Source organism: Bufo bufo, chromosome 5 (genome assembly GCF_905171765.1).
Source record: "Bufo bufo chromosome 5, aBufBuf1.1, whole genome shotgun sequence".
Taxonomy (NCBI): domain Eukaryota; kingdom Metazoa; phylum Chordata; class Amphibia; order Anura; family Bufonidae; genus Bufo; species Bufo bufo.
In genome coordinates, this window is record NC_053393.1 from 558,492,010 (window position 1) to 558,516,953 (window position 24,944).

A 24,944-nucleotide genomic window follows, 5' to 3' on the forward strand; every position below is an offset into this window, starting at 1 on the left:
CCGTCCGTGCGGGTCCCCGGGCACTCCAGAGTGACGTCAGGGCGCCCCACACGCATGGATGACATGATCACATGGATCACGTCATCCATGCACATGGGGCACTCTGACGTCACTCTGGAGCGCCCCGGGAGCCGCACGGACTGTAAGTATACTGCTCCCCCGCTCCCCACTACTACTATGGCAGCCAGGACTTTAATAGCGTCCTGGCTGCCATAGTAACACTGAACGCATTTTGAAGACGGATCCGTCTTCAAATGCTTTCAGTTCACTTGCGGTGTTACGGATCCGGCGGGCACCTCCGGCAAATGGAGTGCACGACGGATCCGGACAACGCAAGTGTGAAAGAGGCCTTATTCTACATAATTTAAAAAAAAATCTTTATTTCATGATGGAATAACCATTGGATGGTAATATATTTTCCTCAAAAAGCATTTTATATTAAAAAAAATCAGATTTAAATAAAAAAAAACTTTTTTTTTTATTTTTTAAAAAAAATCATTGATTTTTATCCACCCTGCACTGCTGTGACCTCAAACATGGAGGAACTGCCCTGACGAGATCTTCCAGTCCTCAGTCCAGACAATAGAGAGAAGACCTCATCTTCTCTGATTTCTCCCAAATGTCCCTCATCATCTCCGGTCATTATAAGCATTTCTATGGGATTTCATGCGGATTCTACATTGACTCCTCTTCTTCCATTCAGGTTCCTGTGATATAGGATTGTCCGATGACATCATCAGTACCAGATAATGGATGGAGACGGGGACAAGATGGCGGAGAGGATATTAGATCTTACCCTAGAGATACTCTTCCTGCTTACTGGAGAGGTGAGAGGTTCTGATGATGTCACATTACACCATTATCTATGGTAATTACAGGTGATATGACTGGAGAGGTGAGAGGTTCTGATGATGTCACATTACATCATTATCTATGGTAATTACAGGTGATGTAACTGGAGAGGTGAGAGGTTCTGATGATGTCACATTACACCATTATCTATGGTAATTACAGGTGATGTGACTGGAGAGGTGAGAGGTTCTGATGATGTCACATTACATCATTATCTATGGTAATTACAGGGGATGTGACTGGAGAGGTGAGAGGTTCTGATGATGTCACATTACACCATTATCTATGGTAATTACAGGGGATGTGACTGGAGAGGTGAGAGGTTCTGATGATGTCACATTACATCATCATCTATGGTAATTACAGGGGATGTGACTGGAGAGGTGAGAGGTTCTGATGATGTCACATTACATCATTATCTATGGTAATTACAGGTGATGTGACTAGAGAGGTGAGAGGTTCTGATGATGTCTGTAAAGGGGGAATATTAATCACCAATATTTATGCAAATATTGATAATTAATATTCATAAATGGGAGGAATAATCTAGTGATAACTCCGCCCATTTATGCCTTTATATAATAATAACAAAACCTTCGCTATGCTCTACACTGATCACTTATGCTAACCGCCTTATGCGCCTTACTAACTCGCTACCGCTAACAAGTACACGCTACACAAAAGGGTACAAATATAACAGTATTTATTACACCAAGCAATACACTAACAATACACTACGCACGCAGTACACTACAATACACTACGCACGCAGTGCACTACAATACAGCACTAAATATACCATCCTAAACTACACTACCCATTCCCAATTCTACCCATCAACTAACTATACAATTCACACATTCAAGTATATGAACCCACCCCACCTGACTATTCACTGTCCCTACGGGGTATGACGAAGGGTTAAAAGGATTTGTTTGCAGAGCAGAAGCATGCTCTACAGGACCAGGGTAACCACTAGGGGTTAATCAGGGTTAGGGTTCCAGGGGTCAGTAGGGGATCAGGGGATATAGGGTTAACCAGGGATCAGGGTAATAAAGGGTTAATCAGGGGAGGTGGTGTGGATAGGGGTGGATCAGGGGTTATTCAGGGTACAGGGGTCTATGGGGGGGTGAGTAGGCACACAGGGTCCAGGGGAGACCAGGGGTGACCAGGGGTGACCAGGGGAGACCAGGGGTGACCAGGGGAGACCAGGGGAGACCAGGGGTAACCAGGGGTGACAGGGTTAGGATAAAGGGGGTGATACTTAAGGTTTTGTTGCTCGTTCGTCCAGGGGGGAGGTCCGGTCGGGCGCTCTGCTCTGAGCGCAGGAAAGGCTGCAGGGGTCGGGTCCGGTGGAGCGCAGGATGCGCTGCCCTTTCAGGGGGTGGGGGCCCCGATCCTAACTGCGGCCATGAGCGCCGATTGCGCTCTCCTAGATGAAGGGGGGGGTCAGGTCAGCTGCCACGTGGGAGGCCCTGACTCCCGGAGCGCAGGACGCGCTCCTCTTCCAGGTGGGGGCCAGATGAAGACTCTTTGAGTGCCGGGGCCGCCGGGTATTTATCCCCCGGCGGCCCGCACTCCCGCGCCACCAGGGGGCGCGCGCGCGCCCCCATCATCCACGTGGGCCGGCGCAGTGATATGACGTCACTGCGCCGGCCAGCACATCGGGGACGCGCTGCAGACAGGCGGGAGAAGCCTTTGATCTCCCGCCTGCTGCACCTCGCATTCCGGACAGTGCGATAGTAATCGCACTGTCGGAATGCACATAATAGAAGGAGGAGAGGCTTCTCCCCTTCTTCTATCATGTGTAATTATCTCCAGCGGCGCTGAGATAATTACAACAAAGGGCTCAGATTCTGTTGAATCTGAGCTCTTTGTATCCATCAGGATGACCGGACCCTTGTCCGGTCATTCTGATGCAATTAGCCAGATTGCATCGGTGCGAATGCTTGGGGCACATTCACACCGATGCACCTGGTTTCAGTTGTAGGAGGGGGGGGGGATATATATAATATACATGTGTATTGATGCTTGGGGCACATCCATACACATGTATACATTAATCATATCTAAGGGGGATTATATAAGGGGATATATAAGGTGGCACAAATAAGGGGGCACAAGCCCCTACACTATAAGGGGGCACAAGCCCCTACACTATAAGGGGGCACAAGCCCCTACACTATAAGGGGGCACAAGCCCCTACACTATAAGGGGGCACATATTTCCCACAGGGGCCACCATGAGCCCCTGCGGATCACCATGGGCAGACGTGCGCAGATGCTGGGCACATCTGCGCACATCGTCCCATGATGCTAGGTCTAATGTATGCACATATATATACCATACATGCCCGCACGTGTTTGCAGGCATGCATGGATATATATGCATACATCTCAACCGTTCCTCAACAATCCCCCTGTTGTCGGAAAATAATACGACAATATAATGGGGGAACGGGTTGAGATATATTTGCCCCCCTTCAACCCCATCTTTGGTGGAAGTTCAGGAAGAACTGTAGTGCACACTGATCTTTAGGTACTTAGACATCCCCAATCCGGCTTCCTCCGACCTGCCCTTCCCCGTAACCTCCTCCTCCGTCCACAGGATACACCACACACCCACAGTCTCTCGGTTATTCTGCCGATCTTCAGGTATCTTCGCCCCCCCCAATTCTGGAGTGGGTTCACCCTTACAGTCTTTAACTGGCCTTTCTATAACAGTCTCTTGGTGTCGGCCACCCCCACTTTGGAGTGACCACACCCCCACAGTCTCTCGGTAATTCTGCCGATCTTCAGGTATCTTCGTCCCCCCCCTAATTCTGGAGCGGGTTCACCCTTACAGTCTTTGTCCCAACTTTCTTCTATCCAAATGTCTGTTTCCATCTTGATGGGTGCGGTTCTCCCGTGGACAGATTAATAGGTCTTTACAAGGCAGGTCAGACTCTTAAGCGGTGATGTCATGGTACCTAAATTCTACTGCGGAGAACACCTCCGCCACACTACACCTCCAGCCCTTCCCTTAAGAACCTCACCGTTCCAGGGTTCAAGGTGGCAAATGAATTATGCCTGTCCCTATCGTGACCTAACCTTATCCCCATTCACACAAAATACACATCCCTCCCAACACCACCAAATTCCATTAAATGTGTGTACCCATAGAGACTAATGCAACCTGGCATATCTCTACACCTCCAAAGACACAGGTAGGTCGCAGACCCCTGTGTCAATGGGAAACTACTATATGATGCAAATGTGTACAGCCAAATAATAACTCACCGCAATGCGTTGGGCGAGTTTCCCTGGGTATAGGCTGTCACACATTTGTACCTAGAGTGTCCATGGGTACACAATCAACCAACAAACAAAATCAATAACTGTACAATACAATGTGCTATGGGGTTTCAGGGTAGTACAAGTTATACGTCCCGAACCCTCATAGGAAACAAAGTGTGTCCATACAATATTTGGCTACAGGAACAATGTTTGAGTTATGTCCTGAGCCTCCTCCTCCGGATAGCTCTGTAAAGTTCTATCTGGTTCTGGTGTATTTGGTCAGTAAGTCCCTTGACCCTCAGATTACGATGACCAGAACCAGAAGAAGTTTCACTGGGTGAAACAATTGAATAAGTTCTTCCACCCGAACGTCTCCCAAGTCTTCCTCCAGAGCCTTAAATAATGCTCCCGCTGGATTGTGGCACAGTCTTCCATCTCTAGAACCCCTCTAGGTAGAGGTCGCTTCGTTGCCAAAATCCAGTGGGATCCTCTGGAGCTTCACAACAGTGTCAGGGGGAATAGCTGGCCTCTTCTTGTGGCATCTCCTAGGTTTTTCTTCCGCTCCATATAAAATCACACCTATGGCAGAAGAAAACACCAGGCGCTCCCGGGGGAATTTCTCCCCTAACAGTGCGATTAAATGTATAAATTCCTAGCACCAATACCTTTGACCCATGGGTAGAGAAAGGTATTGGGCTGCCCTTTATCTCACAGGACCCCTCGTTATCCCAACACTGGTGTCTGAACACCCTACCTTCAGAGGATCGCCTCTGCAACACATCCCTCTGCACCAACAGATAAGGATGGCCACCCTTCTAGGTTAGGATAACTGGAGTTCTGTGGACAAAGCACCATCTTGTTATTGATGGCACCACATCCCTGTCCACTCGTGTGTACCCAGGCTGATTTCCCCCTGTGATCCCGCCTTGCGGAGGCCCGCAGAACCAATGGCATAGTCATGCCCTGGCTCCCCAGGACCCCACAACACAAGAACACAGTCCACCCTCTGCTGCCAAACACTCTGCGTCCAATCCCTATCAGAGCTGTGCCGCCTGCTCGGACTAGAATTAAGTGCGCAGCACAACATTACACCAATGTTGTCTGTCCGCCCCAGTCCCCAGCGCAACACAGCCCCACCGAAAACCTGGAGCACAACAGTGTTATCTGTATCGATCCGAGACCCTGGCTGCCCAGAATAATATCACATCATCCTTTGTGTGCTGCATGGAGAAGGTCCTTATGCCTTCTCCCGTCCAGCAGGATTTCCCGTGTGATATTATCTGCTCGCGAACCTATACGTACTCGATCCACAGTATAACACTGTTCCACTCCAAGGGGACACAGAATGAAACAAAGACAGCAGACGGGACTTACAACACTACATAAATCAGCATGGTAGAACACATCCGTAGACAAGGACTACCACCATCAACATCAAGAAGAACGTACAAACAGATAACAAAAACACACAACATGGACATACACAGGGAACACACGGTGTAACAAATAGTACAGGGGTGTCAAATGTTGCCTAGCCTAGCTTGGCCACTCTGACCCCTCAGCAGCTGGTGATGCTGCCGAGAGGTAACCCCGTTATGGCCAGGCTGACTAGACCCCACTGCACAATTTGTTACCTGGCTGATACTGTTGGACACATTGCAATTACTTGCACAAGGGCAATTCCTTGCAATGTGTCCTTTGTTCCCACACCTGAAACACGTGACTTGGTTTCCTGTCCTGTGTGTTTTGCAGTGTCTCGCTATGTGACCTAGGCCACCACATGCAAAACATCTGATGTTTGCTCTGCATGGCCCAGGTCCATCTACACTGCAGCCGTGCTCCCTTCTTCTGAATTGTACCGTCCTCAGGGACGCACTCTTCACAGTTCTTTTTCCCAAAGTCAGGGAAAAATCTCTGTTAGTCTGGACCGGCTTGACCTGATGATCAGACCGGTCACAGACTACTCTCCCCCCTTGTGGCCCTGCACAGGGCAACATTTTGGGAGATTCCGACCCTGGCTTTACGGAAAAAGAAAGGGCCGGCACCAACTTGGTGATAACCTGTTGCATGCCAGACATTAGCTGGGACCTTACAGCAACCTGAGCCTTCAATTTGGCTACCGTCACGTCAGTAGAGGCAGTCCGCTCCTTGAAGGCTTTGACTTCAGTATAAGACTGAGTCAACTTAGCCTCAATTTCCTCCTTCTGCCTCTGCAGCTCTACCAACTGTGACTCTATCCTAGCCACCTGCGCATCTCGGTCAACAGTAGACTGCACATTCTCTGCCAGCTGCGCCTGCAATGTCGAAACCTGGTCCGAATTACTGGCACAGCACTGGCAGTGAATGGCCGGAGGAATTGTCTCCGTTGACCGAGACACCAGCGCAACTTCCTTTGGCTTACAGATGCTAGCCTCAAACGTATGAACGAGTTTGGCCAGCATCCGAAGCCGTTTGGTGGCCTTGTTCAAAACCGTCCGTTTGTTAACACAAAGCTTGTCGTAACTACAAGCCTGTGCTAACAAATCGGACCACAGCATTTCTGCTGACTTGTATGTAGTGGGGAGGATGGGGTTAAATGTGCTGTGTCTGCTCAAGTGTTGCAGTGTGGGGAAGTCCATACTCACCGTTTGATGAGTGTCCATCTTCTCCTTGGTGCCGTACCTCGCAGCTGCTTGGAAGAAGTCCATTTTCCCGGATCGCCTCTTCCCGACCAGCCTGACTTGTACGCCGCTCCCACGAAGATGGATCTCCTCCAGTGACGTGTGCTCTTCTCCCTTGCAATCACTTGAGCGATTCTTGTTGGTGCTGTACTTTTCCGTGTCTTCTTCTCTTACCCCAGCGACGGTGACCGTGTAAAGCAAATACAAAAATATTAGTACACAGAACAATTATAGATTCTCTGCAAAAGATTTTGTTTTATTTCTGGTACTCTAAGGGAAGTATCGCTTCTCCTGTACGAATTATCGGGTCCTAGACGCTCAGACACTCCGCTGACCGCGTCTCTCCTGCCCGCTAATTCACAGTACTAGCGACCTTCAGCCTTAAGACCAAAAATAAACGCAAAATCCACGCAGTGGGCCTGGCTCGCCAATGTAAAGGGGGAATATTAATCACCAATATTTATGCAAATATTGATAATTAATATTCATAAATGGGAGGAATAATCTAGTGATAACTCCGCCCATTTATGCCTTTATATAATAATAACAAAACCTTCGCTATGCTCTACACTGATCACTTATGCTAACCGCCTTATGCGCCTTACTAACTCGCTACCGCTAACAAGTACACGCTACACAAAAGGGTACAAATATAACAGTATTTATTACACCAAGCAATACACTAACAATACACTACGCACGCAGTACACTACAATACACTACGCACGCAGTGCACTACAATACAGCACTAAATATACCATCCTAAACTACACTACCCATTCCCAATTCTACCCATCAACTAACTATACAATTCACACATTCAAGTATATGAACCCACCCCACCTGACTATTCACTGTCCCTACGGGGTATGACGAAGGGTTAAAAGGATTTGTTTGCAGAAGCATGCTCTACAGGACCAGGGTAACCACTAGGGGTTAATCAGGGTTAGGGTTCCAGGGGTCAGTAGGGGATCAGGGGATATAGGGTTAACCAGGGATCAGGGTAATAAAGGGTTAATCAGGGGAGGTGGTGTGGATAGGGGTGGATCAGGGGTTATTCAGGGTACAGGGGTCTATGGGGGGGTGAGTAGGCACACAGGGTCCAGGGGAGACCAGGGGTGACCAGGGGTGACCAGGGGAGACCAGGGGTGACCAGGGGTGACCAGGGGAGACCAGGGGAGACCAGGGGTAACCAGGGGTGACAGGGTTAGGATAAAGGGGGTGATACTTAAGGTTTTGTTGCTCGTTCGTCCAGGGGGGAGGTCCGGTCGGGCGCTCTGCTCTGAGCGCAGGAAAGGCTGCAGGGGTCGGGTCCGGTGGAGCGCAGGATGCGCTGCCCTTTCAGGGGGTGGGGGCCCCGATCCTAACTGCGGCCATGAGCGCCGATTGCGCTCTCCTAGATGAAGGGGGGGGTCAGGTCAGCTGCCACGTGGGAGGCCCTGACTCCCGGAGCGCAGGACGCGCTCCTCTTCCAGGTGGGGGCCAGATGAAGACTCTTTGAGTGCCGGGGCCGCCGGGTATTTATCCCCCGGCGGCCCGCACTCCCGCGCCACCAGGGGGCGCGCGCGCGCCCCCATCATCCACGTGGGCCGGCGCAGTGATATGACGTCACTGCGCCGGCCAGCACATCGGGGACGCGCTGCAGACAGGCGGGAGAAGCCTTTGATCTCCCGCCTGCTGCACCTCGCATTCCGGACAGTGCGATAGTAATCGCACTGTCGGAATGCACATAATAGAAGGAGGAGAGGCTTCTCCCCTTCTTCTATCATGTGTAATTATCTCCAGCGGCGCTGAGATAATTACAACAAAGGGCTCAGATTCTGTTGAATCTGAGCTCTTTGTATCCATCAGGATGACCGGACCCTTGTCCGGTCATTCTGATGCAATTAGCCAGATTGCATCGGTGCGAATGCTTGGGGCACATTCACACCGATGCACCTGGTTTCAGTTGTAGGAGGGGGGGGGGATATATATAATATACATGTGTATTGATGCTTGGGGCACATCCATACACATGTATACATTAATCATATCTAAGGGGGATTATATAAGGGGATATATAAGGTGGCACAAATAAGGGGGCACAAGCCCCTACACTATAAGGGGGCACAAGCCCCTACACTATAAGGGGGCACAAGCCCCTACACTATAAGGGGGCACAAGCCCCTACACTATAAGGGGGCACATATTTCCCACAGGGGCCACCATGAGCCCCTGCGGATCACCATGGGCAGACGTGCGCAGATGCTGGGCACATCTGCGCACATCGTCCCATGATGCTAGGTCTAATGTATGCACATATATATACCATACATGCCCGCACGTGTTTGCAGGCATGCATGGATATATATGCATACATCTCAACCGTTCCTCAACAATGTCACATTACATCATTATCTATGGTAATTACAGGTGATGTGACTGGAGAGGTGAGAGGTTCTGATGATGTCACATTACATCATTATCTATGGTAATTACAGGTGATGTGACTGGAGAGGTGAGAGGTTCTGATGATGTCACATTACATCATTATCTATGGTAATTACAGGGCATGTGACTAGAGAGGTGAGAGGTTCTGATGATGTCACATTACATCATTATCTATGGTAATTACAGGGGATGTGACTGGAGAGGTGAGAGGTTCTGATGATGTCACATTACACCATTATCTATGGTAATTACAGGGGATGTGACTGGAGAGGTTCTGATGATGTCACATTACACCATTATCTATGGTAATTACAGGGCATGTGACTGGAGAGGTGAGAGGTTCTGATGATGTCACATTACATCATTATCTATGGTAATTACAGGATATGTGACTGGAGAGGTGAGAGGTTCTGATGATGTCACATTACACCATTATCTATGGTAATTACAGGGCATGTGACTGGAGAGGTGAGAGGTTCTGATTATGTCACATTACACCATTATCTATGGTAATTACAGGTGATGTGACTAGAGAGGTGAGAGGTTCTGATGATGTCTGTAAAGGGGGAATATTAATCACCAATATTTATGCAAATATTGATAATTAATATTCATAAATGGGAGGAATAATCTAGTGATAACTCCGCCCATTTATGCCTTTATATAATAATAACAAAACCTTCGCTATGCTCTACACTGATCACTTATGCTAACCGCCTTATGCGCCTTACTAACTCGCTACCGCTAACAAGTACACGCTACACAAAAGGGTACAAATATAACAGTATTTATTACACCAAGCAATACACTAACAATACACTACGCACGCAGTACACTACAATACACTACGCACGCAGTGCACTACAATACAGCACTAAATATACCATCCTAAACTACACTACCCATTCCCAATTCTACCCATCAACTAACTATACAATTCACACATTCAAGTATATGAACCCACCCCACCTGACTATTCACTGTCCCTACGGGGTATGACGAAGGGTTAAAAGGATTTGTTTGCAGAGCAGAAGCATGCTCTACAGGACCAGGGTAACCACTAGGGGTTAATCAGGGTTAGGGTTCCAGGGGTCAGTAGGGGATCAGGGGATATAGGGTTAACCAGGGATCAGGGTAATAAAGGGTTAATCAGGGGAGGTGGTGTGGATAGGGGTGGATCAGGGGTTATTCAGGGTACAGGGGTCTATGGGGGGGTGAGTAGGCACACAGGGTCCAGGGGAGACCAGGGGTGACCAGGGGTGACCAGGGGAGACCAGGGGTGACCAGGGGTGACCAGGGGAGACCAGGGGAGACCAGGGGTGACAGGGTTAGGATAAAGGGGGTGATACTTAAGGTTTTGTTGCTCGTTCGTCCAGGGGGGAGGTCCGGTCGGGCGCTCTGCTCTGAGCGCAGGAAAGGCTGCAGGGGTCGGGTCCGGTGGAGCGCAGGATGCGCTGCCCTTTCAGGGGGTGGGGGCCCCGATCCTAACTGCGGCCATGAGCGCCGATTGCGCTCTCCTAGATGAAGGGGGGGGTCAGGTCAGCTGCCACGTGGGAGGCCCTGACTCCCGGAGCGCAGGACGCGCTCCTCTTCCAGGTGGGGGCCAGATGAAGACTCTTTGAGTGCCGGGGCCGCCGGGTATTTATCCCCCGGCGGCCCGCACTCCCGCGCCACCAGGGGGCGCGCGCGCGCCCCCATCATCCACGTGGGCCGGCGCAGTGATATGACGTCACTGCGCCGGCCAGCACATCGGGGACGCGCTGCAGACAGGCGGGAGAAGCCTTTGATCTCCCGCCTGCTGCACCTCGCATTCCGGACAGTGCGATAGTAATCGCACTGTCGGAATGCACATAATAGAAGGAGGAGAGGCTTCTCCCCTTCTTCTATCATGTGTAATTATCTCCAGCGGCGCTGAGATAATTACAACAAAGGGCTCAGATTCTGTTGAATCTGAGCTCTTTGTATCCATCAGGATGACCGGACCCTTGTCCGGTCATTCTGATGCAATTAGCCAGATTGCATCGGTGCGAATGCTTGGGGCACATTCACACCGATGCACCTGGTTTCAGTTGTAGGAGGGGGGGGGGATATATATAATATACATGTGTATTGATGCTTGGGGCACATCCATACACATGTATACATTAATCATATCTAAGGGGGATTATATAAGGGGATATATAAGGTGGCACAAATAAGGGGGCACAAGCCCCTACACTATAAGGGGGCACAAGCCCCTACACTATAAGGGGGCACAAGCCCCTACACTATAAGGGGGCACAAGCCCCTACACTATAAGGGGGCACATATTTCCCACAGGGGCCACCATGAGCCCCTGCGGATCACCATGGGCAGACGTGCGCAGATGCTGGGCACATCTGCGCACATCGTCCCATGATGCTAGGTCTAATGTATGCACATATATATACCATACATGCCCGCACGTGTTTGCAGGCATGCATGGATATATATGCATACATCTCAACCGTTCCTCAACAATGTCACATTACATCATTATCTATGGTAATTACAGGTGATGTGACTGGAGAGGTGAGAGGTTCTGATGATGTCACATTACATCATTATCTATGGTAATTACAGGTGATGTGACTGGAGAGGTGAGAGGTTCTGATGATGTCACATTACATCATTATCTATGGTAATTACAGGGCATGTGACTAGAGAGGTGAGAGGTTCTGATGATGTCACATTACATCATTATCTATGGTAATTACAGGGGATGTGACTGGAGAGGTGAGAGGTTCTGATGATGTCACATTACACCATTATCTATGGTAATTACAGGGGATGTGACTGGAGAGGTTCTGATGATGTCACATTACACCATTATCTATGGTAATTACAGGGCATGTGACTGGAGAGGTGAGAGGTTCTGATGATGTCACATTACATCATTATCTATGGTAATTACAGGATATGTGACTGGAGAGGTGAGAGGTTCTGATGATGTCACATTACACCATTATCTATGGTAATTACAGGGGATGTGACTGGAGAGGTGAGAGGTTCTGATGATGTCACATTACACCATTATCTATGGTAATCACAGGGGATGTGACTGGAGAGGTTCTGATGATGTCACATTACACCATTATCTATGGTAATTACAGGGCATGTGACTGGAGAGGTGAGAGGTTCTGATGATGTCACATTACATCATTATCTATGGTAATTACAGGAGATGTGACTGGAGAGGTGAGAGGTTCTGATTATGTCACATTACACCATTATCTATGGTAATTACAGGTGATGTGACTGGAGAGGTGAGAGGTTCTGATGATGTCACATTACATCATTATCTATGGTAATTACAGGGGATGTGACTGGAGAGGTGAGAGGTTCTGATGATGTCACATTACACCATTATCTATGGTAATCACAGGGGATGTGACTGGAGAGGTTCTGATGATGTCACATTACATCATTATCTATGGTAATTACAGGGAATGTGACTGGAGAGGTGAGAGGTTCTGATGATGTCACATTACACCATTATCTATGGTAATTACAGGGGATGTGACTGGAGAGGTGAGAGGTTCTGATGATGTCACATTACACCATTATCTATGGTAATTACAGGTGATGTGACTGGAGAGGTGAGAGGTTCTGATGATGTCACATTACATCATTATCTATGGTAATTACAGGGGATGTGACTGGAGAGGTGAGAGGTTCTGATGATGTCACATTACACCATTATCTATGGTAATTACAGGGGATGTGACTGGAGAGGTGAGAGGTTCTGATGATGTCACATTACATCATCATCTATAGTAATTACAGGGGATGTGACTGGAGAGGTGAGAGGTTCTGATGATGTCACATTACACCATTATCTATGGTAATTACAGGTGATGTGACTGGAGAGGTGAGAGGTTCGGATGATGTCACATTACACTATTATCTATGGTAATTACAGGGGATGTGACTGGAGAGGTTCTGATGATGTCACATTACATCATTATCTATGGTAATTACAGGGGATGTGACTGGAGAGGTGAGAGGTTCTGATGATGTCACATTACACCATTATCTATGGTAATTACAGGGGATGTGACTGGAGAGGTGAGAGGTTCTGATGATGTCACATTACACCATTATCTATGGTAATTACCGGTGGACATGGCTGTAGAAGTGATGGACTCTGGAATGTACATGGTGACATTTATTATTATGTCTTCCATGAACAGGATTACTCCACGGTGAAGAAGACGTCTAGTAATCTGATACATGAGAAGAACAATGAGAAGATCCTAGAAGTCGTCCACAAGATGATGGAGCTGCTGACTGGAGAGGTGACACCGCCGGGAATGCTGGGACATTATACAGTCACAGCACTGGAGGGGTCTGGGTGATGACGGTGTCATTGTGTTGTCAGGTTCCTATAAGGTGTCAGGATGTCGCTGTCTATTTCTCCATGGAGGAGTGGGAGTATTTCGAAAGACACATGGGTCTGTACAAGGAGGTCAAGATGGAGGAGGACCAGCCCCTCACATCTCCAGGTAACAGACAGGACTAAATACAAATGTCCTGGAATTCTCTGTCTGTAAAGTCTGAGTCCAGTCTCTGTGTCTCCTGCAGAGAGATCCAGTCAGAGGACAACACCAGAGAGAAGTCCCCGTCCTCTCCTTCCACAGGATGGTCAGGTAATGGAGATGTCTCCTCCTCTGTAGGAGGACGCCTTGTTTTATCCAGTAGTATTCTAGGTTTATACTGGTTTATACTGGTGTAATGAGCTGGAGATGGTGGGATTACAGCTGACCACCAGACGCTCCATGTTCTCTGCTTCTTCCTACAAGTCTCTGGCTATGGAGACCACTGGTGGGAATAAGGAACCAATAGGTTTATGTCCTTGAGAGGAACGAGTCCGGACGCGTCTGGAAGAAGCCGATCTCCTCCACGGAAACCACCTGCAGCATGTCCGGCCGTGCTGAGGATGCATGTGTACAAGGTTATTGGCTGTGAGCCGCCATCTAATATCAGGTCCAGCCTCTGGGAGACCTGCAGCCATTAGGCTCAGACGACGACTGTTGTCGGGTCATTTGTGGTTGTCATGATAATTAGAGTGGTTATTACATAACAAGTATCACAGTGCAGTGAATGGGGCATTTCTGATGAAGTTTTATTACTATGTACATGCAGTAATAATATTGGTAGTATTTTTATGTACAGTACATTTTCCTTCTGGTAGCGCCCCCTGCTGTTTCTTCTGTGACTAGGTTTCTGGTCCACCTTCTCCTGCATTCAGGGATGGACACATGCTCAGTATCTTCTCTGCTCCTTCCTCCTGTCAGTGCCGGTGCAGTCATCTCGTGGAGAAGCAGTGCAGACTCCTTTCATTCATCCCTACTTGTATATTCATGGAGGTATATAGCTGTATCTCTACACGGGGGGAGGGGAGAGGGGCTTAGGAAGAGCTTGCTGCAGCGCACTCCTGGGAGATGCAGGTGCTTGATGGTAACATGGGATGAGCTGCTGCCCACCCACAGAGAATGAAGAGACCAGAGCTGCAGAGGAGGGAGTAAAGAAGCTAAAAAGGATGACTATTATACTGGAGAGCAGCGGTTTCTGCATTTCTGTACTTCAAGTGTTGTATGCACTACTCCAGATAACTGTTTCCAGGACGTTCTCCATGACAGCACCATATGTAGGTCGTCCTTCTGGTCTTCTGTAGGGACTAGAACACAGAGAAGTCAATAGGCCACTCCAGCCTCCAGTGCTCTTCCTGTCTCTACAGAGGACAGGTGCAGAGAGGATTCCTAAATGGAAATTTCCTGTTCTACCAAATTGTAGGATCTTTGCTAGGGTTGTATGGGGGTTTCCTCTCCTTCCAGCCCATGTCTAGACTGGCAAGTACCTTCCATGGTAGGGGTCCCCTAGCCCATCCCAGACCCTTTCTAGACCTTCTCAAATCATCTGTATGGGATGGTCATGTCCTGCTGAAGGGACCCTTCCCATCAGGTTTGATGTCGGGGATGTTGCTTCCCTATTTGAGCTCTGGCTTTGTCGTCAGAAGCTCCTGGCAGGCAGTGTGGAGAGTTGGAAGGCTTGAGTCCCCAGGTTCAGGACTCGCATCCGTCCAACAGACTCTCCTGGAGGATCGAGTCCCTGGAGGAATAGAAGAGGAGCATTATGAGAACATGAGTGGTAAGAATCAACCAGCGCCCAAATACACACGTGAGTGGCTTTTATGCCATTGCACTGAACAGACACTGCAGCTTCAACAGAGCGGTAAGAGCCTCAGTGAGGCTGAACCCGGAATCGCTTATCCACACTGGGCTGTGACGAGACGTGTTCGGTGGTAATCATCATTTATAGCTGCTATATTGCTGTACACTCAATATTGAGACTTCCTCCACACTGATATTGCTGTGTTTCCATTCTTGAGACGTTTTATACTGGATTTCGATTTTTGGAGGAGTGAAATGGGCCTTTGATGTATTTATTCCCCATCTAGAGACATTTATTTCATTACACTTTCCCTGATCAGTGGATTCATTTTATTTTATTTATGTATTGGGTATATGCATTTACTCATATTTTATCTTGATCCTTTTATGTACAAACTGAAAAGAATGGTGTGGCATTAACCAAGCAGGAAATGCTCAAACCCAAATGCAGTTGTGCATCTATATACAGGGGAGCAAATCCTGCACTTGTGGCCCGTTGCTAATGGCAATCCCCAGCAAAAATGCATACGGTGGAGGATGCCCGCAGCGAACCACAAGTACCACAATAGACATCCTACACAAGGTATCAATTGTGTGGATGTTATAATAAATATAACAATATAACTAATTAGTAGCAAAGACAGGTGCACGCTGCAGTCTAACTAGACCCTCAAACTGATTTTAAAATTGAGAGGTTAGCCAACATATCCTACGGTGTAGGACATGTCTGAGCCCGAGCACCGCGCCAAGGTTTCTCAAGTAGCCCGGGACCTAACACTCACCTACCTGTGCCATGTGGGCAATACTAGGGGCCAGTGGGCAAATTACAGGAGCATGAGGCCGACTCATAAACAACTCACCAGTTACCTCCAGCATGTAACCATGCTTGCAATGGGAGGAGGGAAGAGTCTGCGAGTCCCACTCAAGACTGGCTGATATGTCCCAGGCCTCACAGGTGCATCTAAATGTGGCCTGTGGATGGAAAGCAGGCACATTTACATAGGAGTTTATACACTTCCAGGAATCTATATATACAAACTAAAAAGACTAGCGTGGTATTAGCAGGAGGTGCTCAAACCCAAATGCAGTCGTGCATATATATAGGGGAGCAAATCCTGCACTTGTGGCCCGTTGCTAATGGCGATCTCCTGGTATTGCCCATACGGCTCAGGTAGGAGAGTGTTAGGTCCTGGGCTACTTGAGAAACCTTGGCGTGCTGCCCGGGCTTAGACATGCCCTACACCGTAGGACATGTCGACTAATCTCTCAATTTTAAAATCAGTTTGAGGGTTTAGTAAGACTGCAGAGTGCACCTTTCTTTGCTACTAATTTGTTATATTGATCCTTTTATGGGCTACTATTGCATTGGAATAAATTACTGTCACATTTTTACAAGATGAGATACGGCCTCTAGCCCGGACACAAGATGAGATACGGCCTCTAGCCCGGACACAAGATGAGATGCGGCCTCTAGCCCGGACACAAGATGAGATGCGGCCTCTAGCCCGGACACAAGATGAGATGCGGCCTCTAGCCCGGACACAAGATGAGATGCGGCCTCTAGCCCGGACACAAGATGAGATGCGGCCTCTAGCCCGGACACAAGATGAGATGCGGCCTCTAGCCCGGACACAAGATGAGATGCGGCCTCTAGCCCGGACACAAGATGAGATGCGGCCTCTAGCCCGGACACAAGATGAGATGCGGCCTCTAGCATGTTTGGTATGGTATCCTAGGGTATATTTGCCAACAGATGTTACAGATGCTCCTGTAGATCCTGCACACTCATAGGTTGCTGAAGCTCTCATTTCAGATGTTCCCATAAATGCTTTATAGGCAATAAAACAGAAGGAGACCTTCCTGGGGAAGCCTCGCTGTGCGCAGGCGAGCATTATCCAGCTGAAAAGTGCTGAGAAGAATACATGTGGCAGCAGGATGTCCTGCACATATCGCTGAGCTGTTAGTGCCCCTCGGACCACTACTAGGGGTCACCGACTGTCGTATGCGATGGCTCCCAGATCATCACACCAGCAGTTAGGGCAGTATGTCGCTCCTTAGCAAAGGATTGAAGCGCTCACCAGGAGACCTCCATAATTGACCCAAAGAGGGCCTAGAATTGTCACTAAAGACAATACGGTTCCAGTCTGTAGTAATCCAGGTTTTCCGATCAGGACATCCCTGCAAACGAAGATTACGGTACCTGCACTAACATAACCACTGCGCCCAACATTTCCTAAAAGCTAAGTCAGAACAGCCTAGATCAGTGGTGGTGAACCTATGGCATGGGTGCCAGAGGCGGCACTCAGAGCCCTCTCTGTGGGCACCCTCTGCCCAGTGACTTTTCAAAAACCTGGTAGTAGAGATCCTGGCCTTCCTCAGAGAAAGAGATCTCATCATAGTTTGGACAATTTTCTTTTAATGGCAGAATCCACTCCAATTCTCCAGACTACCTATAAATTGTGGATTTTGCAGAATTGTTGAATCGTGAAGATCAAGAAATCAGATTTCTCTCCAGACACCAGGAAGATTTTATGACCAACACTCATTTCTGCCAATTCTCAAACATGAGATGATACGGGGAAAAAATTCAGTCTTCTGGAGAAAGAGCCACTGCTTATTAAAGGAAGCTATGGACATCTTGGGGTTATTGACCTTCTGCATCTCCACAGTTCTTTGGAGCCAGTTTTACGTCTGTTCTCTCCAGAAATTGATTCTTACTGCCTCAACCAAACAATTCTTCTTCCCAGAGTGAGAAGACGGGCTTTACTTTCGTGGACTTTCACAGAAAACCTGTAATGAGGGATTCTTTGGAATGTAAGTCCCTATGGATACCAGCAAAACGGGATGAGGTGCTCAGGAATAGAATATGGGCCTAGCATGCTCATTTCCTCCTTTCCCTTTTATTCCGGCCGTCCTGAAGAATATATGGTTAAAAGCAACCAAGGAAGTTTCCTCACCAGTTTACAGGGAAGTTTGGAGGAGATTTTGCTCCTGGTATGAATCTGAATGTTCGGCCCCTTTTCAGGCTACTTTCACATTAGCGGCAGCCTTCTCAACAGCCGCAGTGACATCTGACCTGCTTGCTTGATTGAGCACCTGTGCAGGAACTAAACCACACAAAACCACTGAGACGGCACTCCTACAGTTGATTGCTGCAGATCCCTGAATCTATCTCCTAGAAACTACATTGCAGCCTGTAAGCGTACTAGACGTGGGACGCCACGTCAACCGCAGTACAGCCGGCATAAATCTACAGAACTGTAAGTAAAACCAATGCCGTAAGGATGTATACACAGGCAAAGTGATTGGATGTATTGCTAAACTTGTAGCAAAAGAAATGTGAGTGACTCAACCACACATCCTCACTTCGGCTACATTGAAACTAACCTGTGAACTTTCTAAAATCCTGATTACCACGGACTGCGTCCAAATAGCATGGATATCAGGTCCACTGGACAATTAATGTAACACGGACATTCAGATTAATAGAAAATAACAGAAAAAATTTTTTAGACTCTATTCAGGACATTTCTTCCCTAGGATTTTTCACATAATTTTATATTTTAGTGTTGCTTTTTATGGATGTTTGCAATTTTAATAATTTTAAAGTGACTATAAGTCTATATAACATGCAAATATATGTTTAATAATATTTTATGTATATATATTTATTTTTTTCTGGTATAAATACATTTATTGTCTAGAAAAACTCTTCCATGTGTATCTGAATGAAGGTGTGCCCTACTCCTTCAATTTATCTATACAATTTTCTTGAAGATTGGGTTGAACCATCTTTGTAGGTGCACCCACTCCATTTTTTGTCTAGGAGGTGAGCCTTCTCTAAAAACATTTTGAAGATGTAGTTTTATGTTCACCCGCTGGAACAGCCTGCCGGAGAAGGCGGCCGCTAATGTGAAAGTAGCCTTAATTAAATCAAATCTTTGGATTTTCTTCAGAAGGGATATGATAATGGCATTAGACCCAGGAGCCTAAAGGTACAGATCTCAGCCCTGGGTTGTTTTCTGGACCTTCCCCTTGCAGACTATAGATGGATCAAAATGTTCATTAAGGCTACATCCTGGATCAGACCGGCCCTAAAACAATCCATTCCTCTTTGGGACCTAACTTCAGGGGTCTCTGCAATACTCTTGAGGAGTTGAGTTTGAGATTCTTGTCCCTTAAAACTGTTTTCCCAGATGCCATTACCTTGGCCCATAGGGTCGGGAGATTACAGCCCCTTTGCATCGGTGAGTCTTATCTGAAAAATTTCAATAAGATCCTAAACGTGTATCCGGCCTTTCTTCCTAAAATTGCCTCAGCTTTTCACCTTAACCAAGAGATGGGTTTTCCATCTTTTCAATGCATCCCCTCACAACGGTGATTCCACATCTTAGATGTCAAAAGATCAAATGCTGGGGCCCACTGCTCCTGGGAGGGCCCACTGTGCCCCCTCACTCCTGCAGCTGTGTCCTGGTCTTTATTAAACTGCCTGTTCTGAATTCTAAGGCACCTTACCCCAGCAATGCGGACAATTTTCGCCATGTGCACTGCAGTTGTGGGCGGCCGCAGGACTCAGAACAGGGTAGATTGAGTTTCCTACTGGGCTAAAGGACCTTCCTGATGTCATCCGCCCATGTGACCTGTGGGGGAGGTGCAGAGAGCTGTGTTCCTGTAGGGACAGGAGCCTGGCTGGAATGTGGTGAGGCCTAGCTCTGTGTCTGTCTGTGTGTCTCTCCCTGTCTATCACCATCACCATGCCCACAGTGCTCCTATGCCTTGACGCAGCTGCATCAGGGCGTTCTGTGCGGGGGAATAAGAAGATGGAAGAGGAGGCAGCGCCACGAGCAGGGAGTCTGTAGGAGAGACACAAGGAGGCACACTAAGGATGTAGGTAACACTACCACATTATCAGCACTAGTGTCATCTGTGGTGTTACATAGGACTGCAGGTGACATCTACTACATTATCTGTACTCAGAGAGCGATCACTGTGTAAGGGGGCCCACTGAGACTTGGATCGCCCAAGGGCCCACGTGAACCTGGAGCATTGAGATCCTGGAGATAAGATCAAAATCTGTTCATACAGTTCTCAAGAAGGAACAAGGAGAAGAAGTCTCAAAGACCACCTTGGCGAGGTGGCTGAAGACTGCAATCCAATGAGAGATTTGACCCAGACTCTCTTCTCCCCCAACCACATGCTTATCTGGTATTGCTCCATGTGGTGTCATTGGCAATGAGTAAATACATTTTTAGTTGCATCCATCCTGGTGTAGTATTTCCGAAAACACTGGAGGGAGATGGTGAGAGGAGCCTTGTAACCTCTCTGTGGTCCTGTCCCTGCAGAAGACTAGAAGGGCAATCTCCATGTGGTGCTGTCATGTCGAACTCCAGAGAAACCAGTCGCTGGTAGAATTCCTACTTCTTAATTTGTGGGATAATCCCTTTAAAGAGGTTATCCAGCCTAATTATTTAACAGACCCCTTCAGAGTGGCTGGATTCATACTTACCTGATCCCTGCTGGTGGGTTCCAGCTCCATCGATACATGGGCACCTCTGCAGATCCCGGGTCTCTGAGAATCAACATCCAGTTGACAGGGCAGCGGAGCACCTGCCACCCATGCAGTACGTCACTCAGTCATGTGCCACATTGGTCACAGGTCACCGCTGCTGCCAGTCCTTGGCTGCAGCAGTTGCACCCAACTATCTCCACCCCCGCCCCCCCTGTCAATAGTATGTTGATTTCCACAGACACAGCACCTGCAGAGTCGACAGTGGAGCAATGAAGCCAGAACACAGAGGCAGGGACCAAGTAAGTATGAACTCCACCCGGGGTCCGCCTCTCTGAAGGGGTCTATTACACAAGTTTAAAGATGGATAACTCTTTTAATGATCTTTTGTAGGCATCTAAAACATTCCACTCAACTTGTCCAACTGTCCTGTAATTCACAATATTTGTTTCACACATTTTGAATCAGGATGAAGATCTGAACAATATTAATGCTACAGAGACAGATGTGAGGGGCGATGAGGAATACGAGGAGGAGATTCCTACAGAGACAGATGTGAGGGGCGATGAGGAATACGAGGAGGAGATCTCTACAGAGACAGATGTGAGGGGCGATGAGGAATACGAGGAGGAGATTCCTACAGAGACAGATGTGAGGGGCAATGAGGAATACGAGGAGGAGATTCCTACAGAGACAGATGTGAGGGGCGATGAGGAATACAAGGAGGACTTTCCTACAGAGACAGATGTGAGGGGCGATGAGGAATACGAGGAGGAGATTCCTACAGAGACAGATGTGAGGGGCGATGAGGAATACGAGGAGGAGATTCCTACAGAGACAGATGTGAGGGGCGATGAGGAATACGAGGAGGAGATCCCTACAAAGACAGATGTGGGGAGCGATGAGGAATACAAGGAGGAGATTCCTACAGAGACAGATGTGAGGGGCGCTGAGGAATACAAGGAGGAGATTCCTACAGAGACAGATGTGAGGGGCGATGAGGAATACGAGGAGCAGATTCCTACAGAGACAGATGTGTGGGGCGATGAGGAATACAAGAAGGAGATTCCTACAGAGACAGATGTGAGGGGCGATGAGGAATACGAGGAGGAGATCCCTACAGAGACAGATGTGAGGGGCGATGAGGAATACAAGGAGGAGATCCCTACAGAGACAGATGTGGGGAGCGATGAGGAATACAAGGAGGACATTCCTACAGATAAGAGTCCAGGTGAGTAGTGACCACTAAATGAAGCAGAGACGAGTCTGTAACTGTAATGACCCTGAACTGGACTTCCCCTATAGCAGGCGCCTTCCCCAGGTACTTACAGTGTCCCCCAGTACTCAGATACCCCCAGGACTTACATTAGGACCAAACTGTGTAACAGCCGGACCGTCCCTTGAAGAATAATACAAAGCACATATTCCACCACAAGCAGGTAAGAAGAAAGCCAGGAGATAGGAGCTTATCAGTAGATGACTAGAACAGGATGGGGATGGTAATCAGACAATGGAACAGACGGATGATGGGGGTTATATGGTGAACGGATGATTGAACAGACAATAAGTGGCCCTGACTGGAGCTTTCCCTGAAACCTTCCCTAGATCTGTCCTTACATGCTGACCCTAATACCAGACATCACTGTCCCTTAAGACATTCCTATGAAAATTCCTAATCTGTAAAACTGACCCTAAAACAGACAATAGGAGGACACTAAGACGCAACCCAAACTGAGCAGAGCTGAACTAGAATCAAGGCAGGACAGACTGAAACATGGAACATCCCCTCCCCCCAACCACACACACAGACTACAAGAATCAGAGGTAAAGACTAGACTAACCATAAGAACAAAACTACACCAATGAAGAAAACTAGGAGAGATACTAGAAAATAAAAGGATTACTGGATTCGAAAGCACAGAGCTTACACTATAACCAGCAGCCCCCTGCAGAAGCTAGGAATATTTACAGCGAGGCTAACCAGTCAGGAGCTCCTCTCCAAACAAGGTGAGCTACAGAAGAGAGGTCGGCTGAGCAAGAGATCAGCTACTGTATAATACATAGCAACTGCCCCAAACATACTAGTAGACAGGAGAAGATGAAACCATAGGAGTGTTCCCGCTGATCCTAGCCCATTACACTAAGGTGGTAACGACTCCCTCAGGTCTGCGCTGTGACTCTCCAGGCCTTGCTCAGTAATATCAGGGGGACAGGTGTCTTCCATGAATCTCCTGGACGTGTCCTGGTGTCCCTCTGTGCAGCATTTCACAGGCCTCATGTCACATACACTCTGGACTGCACTGGATTCTGGTGTCCAAATTACGAATGTACAAGGTGTCAACACACGTGTCGTCCATACAGGCCCCGGGTACCTTCTGGTTTCATCTGAAAAATTGTGATTATTGGGCTGCCATACCTCTAATAGGGGGTAGGTTTCCTGGCCCTCCTGACACCCCTGTTGCATACAATGACTTATTGTTATAATGCTTGAGTCAATTTATTTATTTTTTCAGTTGGCTTGCTTCTTCTTTCCTAAGGTTATTTCTGGTGTATAGTAGAGTTGTTGCGATACCAAAATTTAGATTCGGTTGCGATATTCAATACCACACGAAAAAAAAAAAAAAAAAAAAAGCCACGTGCATTCCGCATTTTAAAAAAATTATTTTTTAAATATTTTAATAGTTTGGACTTTTCGGACGTGGCGATGTTTATTTATTTATTGTTTATATATTTTATTTGTAAAATTGGGAAAGGGGGCAGTGCTCCAGACTAAAAAAAATACCTAGTAGCCATTGGCTCCTGAACTGAAAAATATTGCAGCCAAATAAAATTTTTAGTCGCTAAATCGAAACCGAATCAAAATTTTGGTATCGTGACAACGCTACGCCAATCAGATTGGCGTAGATTTTGTTTCGATACCAAAATTTGGATTCGCTTTCGTCACCCTAAAAAAATATTGCGATACCAAAAAAAACACCAAAAAAAGCCGCGTGCATTTCGCATTTTATGAAACGTTCGGCCCAATAGAACAGTCCTATCCTATTTTTTTTGGGGTGACAAAAAATTGGCGAATCGCATGGTTTTTATTTATTTCTGTTACGGCGCTCACCGCATAGGAGATATTTTTTTATAATGTAATAGTTTGGACTTTAAAGACGCAGCGCTATGTAATATGTTTATTTATTTATTGTTTATATATTTTATATGTAAAATTGGGAAAGGGGGGATTTAAACTTAATATTTTAGGGTACATTCACACTAGCGTTTTTCTTTTCTGGCATTGAGTTCCGTCACAGGGGCTCTATACCGGAAAAGAACTGATCAGTTCAGTCATTTTGACTGATCAGGCAAAAGATAAAACCGCAGCATGCTACGGTTTTATCTCCGGCGAAAAAAAACTGAAGATTTGCCGGAATGCCGGATCCTGCATTTTTCCCCATAGGAATGTATTACTGCGGATCCGGCATTCAAAATACCGGAATACCGGAGCCGTCCTTCCATTCTGCGCATGTGCAGAACGGTAAAAATGTGTAAAAAGATACAAGATGGATCCGTCTGTCCACATGACAAGCGAAGAGACGGATCCGTTCTTGCAATGCATTTGTGAGACGGATCCGCATCCGGATGCGTCTCACAAATGCTTTCAGTCACATCCAGATCGACGGATCCGGCAGGCAGTTCCGACGACGGAACTGCTTGCCGGATCTCACTGCCGTAAGTGTGAAAGTAGCCTTAGGCCTCTTTTAGACGGGCGTCACGTTTTGGCTCCGGATGCGTCCCGGGTGCGTTGCGGCAGTTTTGACTGCGATTGCTTTCCGTTGTTCAGTTTTTATCGCGCGGGTGCATGTAATGTGTTTTGCACGCATGTGATAGAAAACTGACTGTGGTACCCAGATCCGAACTTCTTCACTGAAGTTCAGGTTTGGGTTGGGTGTTGTGTAGATGTAATTATTTTCCCTTATAACATGGTTATAAGGGAAAATAATAGCATTCTTAATACAGAATGCTAAGTAAAATAGGGCTGGAGGGG

General features: G+C 47.5%; 2 protein-coding genes across 10 annotated transcripts in view; one reads left to right on the forward strand and one right to left on the reverse strand.

Moving 5' to 3' along the window:
- The window catches only part of LOC121000837 (gastrula zinc finger protein XlCGF26.1-like), an 800,859-nt gene that overhangs the window by 58,392 nt on the left and 717,523 nt on the right, over window positions 1-24,944 (reverse strand). The window lies entirely within an intron of this gene.
- The window catches only part of LOC121000871 (gastrula zinc finger protein XlCGF49.1-like), a 91,574-nt gene that overhangs the window by 7,010 nt on the left and 59,620 nt on the right, over window positions 1-24,944 (forward strand). The window contains exons 2-6 of one of the 2 annotated variants that reach the window (XM_040431619.1): window positions 701-827; window positions 13,429-13,533; window positions 13,617-13,740; window positions 13,820-13,884; window positions 14,038-14,107. In XM_040431619.1, coding sequence (XP_040287553.1) covers window positions 750-827; window positions 13,429-13,533; window positions 13,617-13,740; window positions 13,820-13,884; window positions 14,038-14,094 — 429 coding nt within the window. In that variant the 5' untranslated portion in view covers window positions 701-749 and the 3' untranslated portion in view covers window positions 14,095-14,107. Of the gene's footprint in view, window positions 1-700; window positions 828-13,428; window positions 13,534-13,616; window positions 13,741-13,819; window positions 13,885-14,037; window positions 14,108-24,944 lie in introns of those variants that run through there. The other variant, XM_040431618.1, reaches the window with a different exon arrangement.